Source organism: Brachyistius frenatus, unplaced genomic scaffold, assembly GCF_029030835.1.
Source record: "Brachyistius frenatus isolate BFR_SWC_R1_liver_20210118 unplaced genomic scaffold, ASM2903083v1 Contig_64, whole genome shotgun sequence".
NCBI lineage: Eukaryota > Metazoa > Chordata > Actinopteri > Embiotocidae > Brachyistius > Brachyistius frenatus.
In genome coordinates, this window is record NW_027210663.1 from 575,225 (window position 1) to 588,883 (window position 13,659).

A 13,659-nucleotide genomic window follows, 5' to 3' on the forward strand; every position below is an offset into this window, starting at 1 on the left:
CCGAGGCTGTTTCAGAAACTGCGATTCAAGCTGTCACACAGAAGAGAAAAAAAAAGGGAGTAGACAGTTTTTCCAGGAGCAGATTAAGCGTCTCTTTTTCACCTGATGTGTTTTGCTTTAACGGGTTCCAACTCTTATCGAGTCTCTCGCTGGGATAAGTGTCACATTTTGACATTTCGTTTTCATGAGCAGAAGATGTAAAATATGATACAATATTATTTGTTATTCCACAGAAAAATTCATTTTGCATCACCCTCACATCGCGAACAGTGGAGGGAAGCGGATCCCGAAAATTGTTTTGAATGTTGAATAAATGCTGATTTGACAGACTGCATTGCCACTGAACACCCATGTAAATGTAACGATAGATGATAGACGATGTCTGCAGTCATGCGTGCTGCTGCTGCTGGCTGCGTTTTCTGAATCTTGACTAAAAACCTCTCTGTTCGCTATGTTTAAAAAGATATTTGGGTTGATTTCCTGCACATATGCTTTCACTTTACATTTGCATTCACTTCCATTATCCAGCGGGTCATTCTTAACCAACATTGTTGCAATATTAATACTTCAAAACCTCCACAGGGCAAAATTTTAATATGCACGGGTCTATTATTTGCTCTGTAGCAGACTGTTCTCCCCTCACTCCTCACCTTCTGCATTCTTAATGCAGAAAATCGTCTCTTAACTCCTGTCTCTTTTCTTATCCAAAGGGCTGACCCGATTCTGACCCGGATGAAGGAGGATCACACCCGCATTATCCTGCCCGCCATAGACAACATAAAGTACAACACGTTCGAGGTGCAGCAGTATGCCAACGCCGCCCACGGCTACAACTGGGGTCTGTGGTGTATGTACATCATCCCTCCTCAGGAGTGGCTGGACAAGGGCGATGAGACGGCCCCTATCAGGTGAGGGCTTCAGCTGGGGGAACGGCGTCCATTATAGATGAGGATGTTTGATGAAATATGGATAGCCTCAGGATATGACTTATTCATGTGTGGAACCATCAAATTCAGGTGCTTTGCAGTCCGGTGTGCCACCCAAGCACACAAACAGAGGCTGCCTGCAGAAAGCTGTCTAATTACCGTGATGAATATAATCATTTTGATGCAGGATCATGAGGCCATGGCGATGTGGTGTCATTAGTGTAATTGTGTGTTGAATATGAGCAGGGTATGCTATTATACAACCCCTGATTGGAGGACAGCACAGGGTTGTATTATGTTCATATATAGTCCTGGAAGTAGTTATGTGTGTCCTTGGTAAAATCCAATTGGAGTGAAGGAGGTTGGAGGTGGTTGGATGGAATAAACACAGGAGATTCACCAAGGAGAAGGGGTTCGAGTCAGTGAGAGAGCATAGATTTCTTTTAAGGATCGCCAGATCATAATGTCCGAAACATAATCAAGTAGTTTTAGTGGCTAAATCCAAAGAAATTGTGAGTGTGACACCTTTAGCCCAAACCCATCACTTTTTCCTGAACCTAACCACATTGTATTTGGTGCGTACACCTGAGTTACCTTGTTTGTATCTCTGAGACGCCAATGGACTGTGACAAAATGGCAGTATTTGATGCCCTGGGATGAAAATGGGTTGCATATTCCAATTAACATCTGGTTGGCCAAGTCAAGCTACAATATCACTAACTACTAAGTCCAAGTGGTTAAACTGATCTGGAATGGTTGAAGCATTTCACTTCAGTTCTCTGTAACAGTTCTTTTGTGACTGATTAGGTAGGTTAGGTAGGTAGGTTAGGTAGTTACTTTATTAATCCCCTGAGATTAAAGAGAGTTTTGGACTGTGAGTGTTTTGTAGCTAGCCTGGTTTTACTCACCTTTTGACTTTTTGTCTGGAATCTCTGTTCACATGAAGGTCCACTCAGCCACTCTGAAGGGTGGACCAATCAGTGACAAGTGGTGGTGGCTAAGTGTTGTTGAAGTCAAGCTTTTGTTTCTAGCTGTAGTTCCAGTGATGGCAGCAGTGGTAGAGGGGGATGAAGTGATACGAACTGTTGTATCATTGTTGGAAGAGTTGAGGAGGAATTGAAGCGAGAACAATTCCTGAAATAAACAAAAACCTGTAGTGGTCATTCACCGACATGGTGTTGCACTCTGCTCACAATGTTTACAGCTTGGCGAGTTTTGACGCACAACATACGTCATTTGGCGGTCAATGCTGATTGGTTAAAGGCTGCTCCAGCATTTTTTTAAATTAACCCGAGGTCTACGTCCTTTAGGATGCAACGACTGGAAACAATCCGACTGAGTGTAGCCAGACCCATATATTCACACAGAGTCTGAGTCTGGTAATACCAGGATAGTATTTAGCTGTAATTGTTGTTTTTAAGTATGTTTTATAAAAAGTCTTTCAGGGTAAGACAGCCCTCAAAGTGTTTTGGGAAATATAAATTCTTTATGACTGAAAACAGGTTCATTGCATCTTGAACCTCTTGAATACATCAAAGGACACCTTGAACATTTCATATGCTGCTTCACATGAATGAACTGTAACTCTGTAGGTGTTTGTTTTAATGTGGTGAAGCCAAAGGGAATGCAGAAGAGGAGCACAGGAGGTCAATCCAGAGCCAACATGAGGCAGCTTAGCTTTTCCTTTTCATCTTTTCCATATTCATGGGGCTGCTGGATTGCAAATGTTGCTGTGTGCTTGTTGCAATTTTTACTGCTACAGTATCAAATCTTGACTTCAGGATTGACTGTAACAGGTCCTGGCATTCGAAGGGAATATAAATGTAATCAGCCGCCCTGCACAGGAAGGTGAGGTGTCAGGGTCGGCGATAGAACAGCAGCTTTGATCTACCTTCTCTGTCTTGCTCAAGGACACTCCAGTAAAATGGAAACAACTGACTTGTGTTCTGAACACAGGTCATGTAGTTAAAAGATAGCGTATCTACTGTGCTGCATGAGTCAGTGTTAAACATATGTTGTTAAACAGAGCGTTAAATGAAGATTTGAGATGTGAAATGTGCCAACAGGGCTACATTTCAATGTGAACAAAAAAACAAAACAGAATCACATGTTTGAGATGAATTAGGACAACAAAACAAATGTTTTGAGTCGACCTTGTCCTGCTGTGAAATTGATCGGTAACTTGTCGGTTGATTGTAAACCAGTGGATAAATTGAACTTTGGTTGGAAACAGAATATGTTGATTTGTATCTCTTAAGGTCTCGGCTGCTGCATTTTAACCACACGCTACAAACATGAATGTCCTCTATCATACCGAGCACATAGATATTAACACATGCTGTTCGATTTTGAATTTCAAACCAGTTTCATTACCTCGTTCCGTCCAGCACAGGCAAGGCAATACCACTTTTATTTGATACAGCGTGGCTCATACGAACAAACAATATGATGACAATTTATACCGTGGACCTAAATATTTGATGTCTTATCAAAGCTCCGTGAAAATCCTGTATTTCTGAGTATCAGCTGCTAGATTTTGAGATGTAAGGAAGATAAGAGGAGAGTTTCAGACATTGCAGAGCTAGTTCGTTTTCCCTATCGACACTTTGCTGCAAATGGACAGATCGCCTCAAGGGCCGGCTGAAGTGTCGGTTGTGTGGATTTCTATTGGAAATCATTCTCCTGCTTGCTTCCTCAAGGTCTTCTGCCCATCAACAACGGAAGCTCTGTGACCCCTCAGAGCTCAGTCTCAAAGCCTTTTCTGGTTGTTTGGACACAGTCAACAACAAAGAGAGCAAAAAAGCATAAAAGACGACATAAAACCACCATATTTGAAGAATACGGAGGATTGTAAGAGTTTTGAAGACCTGACAAAAAATAGGCTTTGTTTGGGGACTGTTGTGATTATTAACAGGACAGAATAGGACGGTAGTGAGAAAGGGCACTAAGTGGTTCTGATGTGAGGACAGAAGCAGAAATTTTCAGCCAACATCACATGGAGTTGTTTCCTAAGTGGAAAGCTGTCCGTCTGGATGAGAGTGATGCTTTGTAGGAGATATCTGTGTCTGTCATCCATTGTGGCCTAAAGGACACAGTTTAAATCAGCTTTAGGCAAAGAAAATGTGAATATCAGACATGAATAATTAAGAGTCACGGACAGGACATGGTGTAGACAGACAAATAGAAGTATAAGTTTTGATGACATTGGTCTATAAATGAAGGAAATTACTTAAAAGAAACATTTCCTACATTTCCATATGACTTCAATCAACAAGGCTGTCACAGAATTTTAAAAATGACAGGTCAAAACAATCCTGATGTCTGTTTTAAAAAAACAAAACAGCTTTGTCTCTTCGTCTGGTAGAGATGTGAGCAATTTTAAATGACAGTGTTTATCTTGCCTTATCATGCATATATGTATCAGATGTTCATACAGCAAGCAGGGGTCAGAGATAAAGGGGTGCGAGGGGCGGATGAGCCCTGCAGGCGGACCATCTGCACACTAAAAATAACTAAACCTTGTGACATTAAAAGTCCACTAGAAGGTTCCACCCATCAATCTGTGATGTCTGATGGAGTCCAGAAGTTATGTGGTAGAAACCGTTTCTGGTTTGTTGAGAGTTGGTGTTGATGAAGAGAACTGGTGTTTTCTCCTCTGTGGCTGGTTCCTCTGTCCATGACGGACTGGGAATGAGTCGGTCGCTTGGTGATTCTTGAGATCAAAACTGGACGTGAAAAATTCAGCCTCTCTTATTTTTTGCATGTTTTGGAAGAACAGCTAGTTAGAATTATTCATTTAATTGGCTTCTGTTGATTGGTTTTACTTAATTGGCTGCTCGTAGGGGGATTACTTGTTCAGGCCTTAATATTGCTTGTTTGATCACCTTGCACACCAGACAAATCAGGCATCAAACTTTTCTGCAATTTACTCTTATTTCTTTTCCTGTTTATAATTACTGATACATTACACACTTAAGTTCTGACTATTATCAGTGTGATGTTGTTTCTTTTACAACATTATGCCTTATGTGATGCATCACAAAGAAATTGGTCAGGCTGAGGTTTTAGTTTCACTGTCACGTGCATCTGGCTTAAGGAGCAGAGTCTGTTGTTAAACACAGAATCAGTGCTTACATTACTGGGAAGCTTATCCCAAAGCGAACACTCAGAGATCTGCACAAAGTTTGTGCAGTAGCGTAAGGTAGGTCACTTGTCAGGAGAAGAGAAAGGATGAGGTGAGCGGGGCTGAGTGTGTGCTGTGTCTGTCCTTTTTTTTTATCTACACAGCCAGAGCAAATAATGGCTCTTGAAAGCCTCCTTGTCACCCCCTTATAATTTAAACAAGACTGTCTGAGGCTACGTCAGGAAATAAAAGTATAGAAGTCAGCAGGCATGAATATTAACGGAGAGCACTATTAAATCTTTACCCTAACGACTGCTCAACTACAAATGTCAATCAGTGACTACCACTTTTAAAAGTGCAACATTTTTTTTTTTTTTTTTTATACTTTTACACTGTGGTTTCTGTAAAATGTTCTATTTTGACATACTTCAATCAATTTGACACCACGCGTATAACTTCTACTTTGATTGTCAAGCTTTAAAAACACAAGTGGAAAAGCTGTTTTCTTGGAAAAATGATGGTTGGGGGGAGGTGGGTGGGGGATGCTTGTGTCAGAGTTATATTCATTTACTGGTCCAGGATTTTCAAAATGACAGCCCATAGTGATGGTCCAGACGATGTTTTATACGCGGCCTGAACCTAGAAGCACCTTCCTTTTTGGCTCGCACACTGTGCGGCTCAGTGCACGCTTTTAATGCAGACTCAATGAATCACAATGCAGCTCCTGAAGCACTTTAGAGTACTTGCCACTGCTGTGTCTCTCAAACTGAAGTGGCAGACACACGTTTGCCTTTTCTGTGTGTGTGTCAGTGTGTGTCTGTGCGTGTGCGTGTGCGTGTGTGTCTTTGTTTGTGTATAAATATATATCGTGAACTTACCCCGGGCATCATTCCAGAAAAAGAAAAATCCAGCTGCTCATTGGTCACTTTACAGAAAAAAAACAATGCACCTCAGAATTGTGTATGAATGTAATGCTTTTTGTGGGGTTTTGTCCTGAGTACTGAATAGCAGCCTGGAGGGGCTATTAGGTGCTTAGATGAATAGGGCTAGTGTCATGTTTTATTTATTTCTATTGTTTATAGTACTTTTAAGCGCATCTAAATATCAAAGCTCCAATAAATATTTTATATTAACACTGTATCGAATTATACTATTAAAGTTAAAGCACAGTTATAAACATAGATAATTATAGGCCAGATCTGCAGTCTTCCTCAGTATAGCCTGATGGATATATTATTGTTGGTGTATATGTTGTCTGATATGTGCCGATATGAAAACGTTGTTTTTCAAATCGTTATCGAGAAATACGTGTTTGGGGCCATTTATATATTGTTCTATTTGGTGTTTTTTTCTTTTTTCTTTTATAATTGTTTATAATTATTACCTTCCCAGTGAGGTTCACTGTTCCAATGCACTAGTGTCATTTTGGACAGTAAAGCTTGTTAAACCGTAAAAAACATATTTCAGCAAATATGTCTTTTTGATTTTTTATATTTTTTGACATCCTTATATCGTTGTTGGCATCGGCCCCAAAAATCAAGAATTGCTAGGGAGCGCTTCACAGCTAAAGACACATAAACAGAGATAAAACTAGTGTCAATACTGAACTTACATTCATCAAGCCATCAAGGTGATTTAGGCTTTAAACTAAATTGGGCTGATGATAGATTTTCTATAATTCATTCATCTATCTGTCACTCAACCCTTTGTGTTCTCCATGCTCAAATGAGTCCACATCGTAATACTAATGTTATTTCTGCAGTCACTGCTGCAGGACACTGTTTCATCATCATGTCTCCCTACATCTGGTATAAGACCCTTTCTAGAGCATTGAAAACAGACAGATATGTTGTACACATGCATTCATCTCCAGTAAATGAGCTTTTTGGTCTTGATTAATGGCTAAAGGAAGCTTCACTTTGTTGTATTAAAAGCCAACTTCTCAGTGCATGGATATACTTTAAGCTGTTATTTTGAGAAGCCAAACCATAACTGGGTCCTGTCTAGATATTTACATTAAGGTACATTAACTAAAAACTTTTACTTTCCTATAAAAACACTGTTACTGTGGTTCAATGTGTTTTTTCAAGTTGATTTGGAAAAAAAAGAAAAACTCTGATGGGTTTTGGAAGGTTTATGGGTGTAAAACTAATTTAGAAGCTTAATATGCGTTCTCTCTCTGCTCATCCAGAACTCCAGCTATGATTGGCTGCTCCTTTGTGGTAGATCGGGAATACTTCGGAGAGATTGGCCTGCTGGATCCTGGCATGGAAGTCTATGGAGGCGAGAACATCGAGCTGGGCATGCGGGTAAGGACCACATTATTACCCGAGCTGCTGCTGAAGGAGCAGAAGGAGACTTTGAAGAATAACTTGAAATGTAGACTTTTTTCCTTTTTAAAATAAATTAATAGTCACAGTGTTAATAGGAAGATGACATTTCTCTGAGAATTGCTGCAAGAAAAGTTGTTTTTTAATGAGGCATTCCTTCAAAGCTGGAGGGTTTCGTGTGTGAAGCTGTGCACCAGGAAGGCCACACAAAAAGCCATAATTACAAATCCAATATTTGAGCAAGTAATACTTAAATGAACTGCTGTGGTTGGAATGATTTGTGAAATTTATATTCAGACTTTGGAACAGCTTATGATGAAGTTTTCTTATGTTTCCCAGCCAGAGGGATACAGCTTAAGATACAAAACCCAGAGGCGTCAACAGAAGCAATGATTAAACTTTACAAAGTTTCTTAGATGGATGTGCAGGAGAATAAAAAAAAAAAATCCCCTTAATGCAAATCTTCAGGCAACCCAAAGGCTCCAAAGCCTGTATATGGAAAATGTAGATCGCTTTTGCTGCTGCTTTGAGTTGAATTTAACGCTTCATGTGAGCGAAAGGCTTGCTGAAGAATTGGTTAGCGTTTAAATTCAGAAAATGTTTCTCTCCAGCCAAGTGGAACCTTTCTGAATCTAGACGCACTCCTTGGGCTTATTGGAATGAGAAATGGTTGAAAGATCCCGCTCCTTCATTTAACGTGGTCCCCACATCCATTTCAAAATCTCAAGATGGCTTCAACGACACCTCTGAAGTGTCGGGCCGCCTCTGAAAAAGCACTTGAACGGAGGCCAGAGAATGGATCTTGGTTTGCAGTGCTTTATTGAAGACACAGACGTTTATAGTTGTTGATGACCATTTCAGAGGCTCCCATTATTCCACATAGAGCAACTTTTCTACTATATCAATAGCATGTTTTTGTTACCATCTACAATAATGACACAATCATGTGGCCTCTTGTGTCTTCAGCTGATAGTTGTTTTTCCATTATCATAGAGCGATAACTCAGGATTACATGCCAACCGCCAACAGACTCCCCCAAGGTTACACAGTGTTTTCTCATTCAGTAGAGCTGCTTATATGTACCTAACAAACCGTGCAGCCGTGTTATACGAGGTTCGTGGGGGAGATCAATTCAGCTACAGCGGCTAAATAAAGTTAGAACAACTCTATTGGACAGTTGGATATAGTGTAACAGTGAACTTCTTTTGGCTCTCGCTCGCGCATGCACGCACACACGCACACGCGCACACACACACACACACACACACACACACACACACACACACACACACACACACACACACACACACACACACACACACACACACACACACACACACACACACACACATGAACTCCTCATTGACTCTGTTCTCATTTACTGTAGCTTTTTGATTCATGAAGTGGAGATAATATCCCTCTCTGTCTGCAAACACAATGCCATCACAAATGCAATTACCTCTCCTCCTGTTTGGCCTGTCTGTGTGGAAATGAAACACATGCCAGAGGAAAAAAGGGGCCATTCAGCACATGCACGAGCTTGAATAGGTCTACAGTCAACAACCAGCCTCAAACATTCATAATGTACAACCGCTAATAGAATGGAGTCTGGCTGCTGGCGGGTGGACCGCAATTACTCCTCTAAGGCTACGGCGGCTCAGGCAGCTCATTGTGGTGCCAGCTGAGGAGTTGCCATTTGGGATAGGTTTGATTGACATGAACATGTTTAACAATTAGCCAGGGCAGCTCACAATAGCCGAGCCTGCCCAGTATCATCTGACTGCAGGGGCTCTGATGAAAAGCAGGGTTCACACTGAAAGGTTGCACTGTATTTATCATTTACAGTGAGATGTGGCTTCTGCTGGCCTGTTCTGGGTGAAAAATAAAAAGGCTTTCAGGATGCGAAGAACTGGCCTCTTTTGTTAAGCAGAAAGGAGGCTGGGATGATTATGCAGCACGTAGCGTTGCGTGTGGTTTTGTTTCCGAGAGGAAGAGAATAGAATAAAACCAAGGGAAGGTAATATGAATGAAAGGTCTCGCTGAAGTTTTCTGTTTGTTCAGGCATGAAATAATTTATGGGGTAGGACTTGTAAATGAAAAGAAGTGAGGATAAAACTGCAGACACAAAGAAAATGGAGAGAAGATGCTCGCAGCATCATGAAGTGAAGGATAGATGCATGTACAGCCACGATGCATATATTGCAAGCTTTATAATCGTTGAAAAAAATAAAATAAGGCATATGTATTCCTATTGAATCAGGAACTGATGCTGGTTAATGGTTTCTGCTTCGGCTGCATCCAATCAAAAACATAGACGTTTGATATCTTCACATTTTGTAAACGATTGTAAATGGCATGTCTGAACTTAACACAAGGCTCCAATTGCAAACAGAGAAAAATGGTTTGGGGCAGAAATGATGAATTCTGCCAGAAGTGTCAATATGACTCTATCTTGTAATGTGTCTCCCACCCCTCCCGCTTTGCTGAGTCTTTGCTGATATGGCATCTCGGGAGAGCTGGACATTGCCTTTCATTTCAAAGTTCCTGTGGGCGTTGGTATAATACTGTGGTAACTCTGTCTGCAAATATGACACTAAATCAAATCTACCAGGGGTTACTCCTGCAGCTGCTGTTCCTGTTTGTACTGCTGAAACCTTAAGTGAAGGAAAACCTTTCTACATATTTTTTTTACAGTCAGACATTTTACTTTTTATGATGAACACAATTTCTGTACAATTCTGGATAAAATAAGAATCTTTTTTTTTTTTTTTTTAAATCATCAGATTTTGAAATCATCATCAAAGAATCAGTCTTTCGCAATTTTCCTTCGCAACTATCAGCTTTAGTCGCTTGCTATCTCTTATTTAACTTTTGAACCTGTATATTGTGAAGCAATGTCCTTTCGTCGGTGTCTCTCACTCGCTAACTCGTTAAGTGGCAGTGCTTGTTTTGATGTAGCTGAGGTCACGAATGAAAAATATTTTACTGTGTTTAGTTGTGCAGCCCTAGAAAAATTTCATTCATCAATATTTTTGCCAGCCAAAACACGATGGGAACGGTTTTCCAGCCAGAGAAGACTGATCTGAGTCTAGATGAGTTTACCCACACAATATGCCCATGAGCTCACTTTGTCATCAGGAAACCATCCAAGCTGCTTTATGAAATCTGTCTCATTTTCATAACAGTCCAATCAATCAGTTCCAGAAACTCAAGTGTGATCTCAAGGGGTAGCCTGCTTGTCTTGATGACATTTATTAAACTCACCAGGAAGTCCTTTCAGAAGTAATGAACCAAAAAAAAAGTGTTTTTGTCCTTTGAAGCCCCGTCTCCATAACCACCTGGGCCAGGCCTCGAGGCATCTGGTCATAATCTCTCCGTAGTGAGGAGAATGGAGCTAATTAAAGTCTAGCAGTACCAGCAGCTAGACAGGAGTAGGACATAATTACACTTCGCTTGGTTCCCTCTGTATCTAAAGCAGAGATATTACAGTGTGTTGACAGTTTACAGGGTAACAACTCACGATATATATTATTATGGGTTTACGATTGATTTTGATCAATTTTATGTATAAAACATTTAACTATATGTAAATCACAGATTGATTTTAGTAGTAAAACCTTTCCCAGTTGCCACAATTTGTATCGGAAATCATACTCCTGCTTTATCACGCTGTAGCCCAGAGCTAACTAACTGACTGGCAACATTATACTTCCTGTTCGTATTTCCCCCAATCACTCCCATTCTCTCGATTTTAGCTGCAGGGTCCCCACATGGTCTGGCTTCAAAAACCCTGTTAATAAAAAAGGACAGATGGTTTGTTCCACTCCTGCAGAGAAGTGGACATTATTTTGTGGTGATTGTGTAAATGCTGATGGTGAAGACTGCAGTCATGCAGTGTTTCTGAAGGTATTTGTATGTAACATGTTAGCGCCTCATGTTGCTGAGGATGTCAAGCTGTGCTAAGAAAGGTGTTTCTAAAAGTAATTTCAAGCTGTCACTTTCAGCGCTTCACACCTGCTCAGTTGTACAATAGAAGAGTGATTGAAATTCTTACAAAATTAAAATTTTCGGGAATACACTCCTGATGGAGATAAACTTTCAGCAGCACCAGAAAAGTTTCATAAACTGCGTATTAATAGACTGAACAATCATTTAACACTACTGTCTGGATTAAAACCTGTCAGTCCTGACAAACTTCGAGAGCGGCAGCTCCTGACTTTTCAGTTTTAATACTCAGACTAGCTGTTTTGTGAATCAATTGTGAACCAGTTTTATCATGCTTCTATTTAGCCACAAAATGACAAAATGAGCTAGCTTTTGTTGTGAACAAATTCAATGTAAATCCAGCGAGGTCTTATTTTTTTCTATTATGAAATACAGTTGTCATTTTCTTTGTGTTGTTTGTTGTTCCAAATACATTGTAAATGGAAACTCTTTCCAATCGCTGTATACCATTTGGGCACACAAAAAAACAAACATGTATTCATAATGAAAATCTATATTTTAGATTATGATTTAAATTAAAACAACTTTCTCTTATAAAACAGATTGTCCGCTGACTAGGACGTATGAATTACCAGACAGTAAACGCAGCAGCTCATCCAACGGTATGCATCTCATGACGCCCACTACTCTCATATCACAGTCGACTTATTTTTCCAGATGGTAACTTTACTTAATGAACATAACAACAACATAAAAAAGTTCACTGAAGATGAGCTGGTAAGCATTATTTCAGCTGGTCCAATAACAGGTGTGGCTTCGTAGCAGTTGGTAGACGCAGTCCAATGTTGCCTTTAGTTTATTCTGAGAACATCTGCCCCACTGATCCAAATGTAAAACCTGGACACTTTAACACAGTTGATTAACCTCACAGGCCATCTGGATATATAGATACAAATGCATTCAAAGGGGGCTGGAGTGTTTCTCCAGATGTGTTCATTTATTAAAGGTAGGATGAAGAAACACGTATATTATCTTCATATTCACTCCTATACTGTAACTACTCTGTGCGTTTCACTTAAGAGAGAATATTTGGTGATACATAAACATCTGTTGTTGGAATAAATTAACACTATTATTTAATAATTTAAACATGATATTTTGTCCACAGGATTGTTTTGCTGAAAGAAAAATGTGTTCTCAGTTTTGATGAAAGTTTATGAAAGTGCAGCCCATAAAAAAATGCAGTCTGTAATCTGGGTAAACAGTAACTTTCATACAGGGTCATGTTTTGTGTTTTGGTCCAATCTGCGGGTTATGACAGTGACTATGGCAGAGTCATAGTAGATGGTATGGGAATGCAAAGCCACACACGTCTGAGAATACACATTTTCTTTCTTCTTTTTAAAGACAGAGATTTCTACGAGAATAAACAATTGTCTTTGTGTTTTTCTGCTGGTTTCCACGCCTCTAAAATCATCTTCATACAGTCTGTGTATATATAAATGGTGAGCGCAGGACTGCTCTGGCACATGGCTGAGTTGTTGCTGTTGTTTGCTTTCAACTTTCTAAAAGAATGTAATATTGTGGTGGTAATAAAGGGCTTGACACTCCTGCTTCACCAGGATTCATACAGTAAATGTTCATGTCGTCTGCAGCTACAATGGCTTATCATGGACAGCTTTGATAAGCCCCAAGCAAGTATTTTCTGATAAGCCGAATTCCTCCGGGGAATAGCGGTGCTGTCTCTGGCCATTCATAACATATCACATCAAGAGTTATCCTGTAAAGGAAGTTTGTTTTTGTGTTTGTTTCCAAAGGTTCTCCAGTGTTTTCAGCATTCAGGAACATTTAGATCCCACAGATTATATATCTTGAATATTTCTGCCGTTCGACAGCCGCGCAAATCTCAGCAGTGCTTGACCCAGACTCCTCCCCCAGGCTGCAGCCCTCCACAGCGAAAGCAGTCACCTTGAAAAGGACAGAAACGTTGTTATGAGCTGCAGCCATCTGTGGACACCAGCCACTCAGGCAGCTTCGAAATCAACAGCGTGCCCGTGTCCATCAAAGAGCAAATGACAGTGGGCGCTCACCATATGTGAGCCCTTTCCAACAAACTGAGTCATTCCAAAGATGAGAACAAATCTAAGGCCTCCGAGAAACTCCGATGTTATACTTTAGCAAATGGAAGTAGATAAATGTGGAAAATTATTGGATAAATACCATAATGAGGACTGCTATATTGGACAAGGCACCCATGTACCAACCAATCTGGTGGCTCCATATGGTGCAGCTTCTTACATTTCAAAATAAAAGAAGCATGATTTAAAGGCTGATG

At 40.3% G+C, this 13,659-nt stretch overlaps 1 protein-coding gene across 1 annotated transcript in view; it reads left to right on the top strand.

Moving 5' to 3' along the window:
• The window catches only part of galnt9 (polypeptide N-acetylgalactosaminyltransferase 9), a 79,753-nt gene that overhangs the window by 40,487 nt on the left and 25,607 nt on the right, over window positions 1-13,659 (top strand). Inside the window, exons 5-6 of the mRNA XM_069706613.1 lie at window positions 711-908; window positions 7,241-7,358. Coding sequence (XP_069562714.1) covers window positions 711-908; window positions 7,241-7,358 — 316 coding nt within the window. The remainder of the gene's footprint in view (window positions 1-710; window positions 909-7,240; window positions 7,359-13,659) is intronic.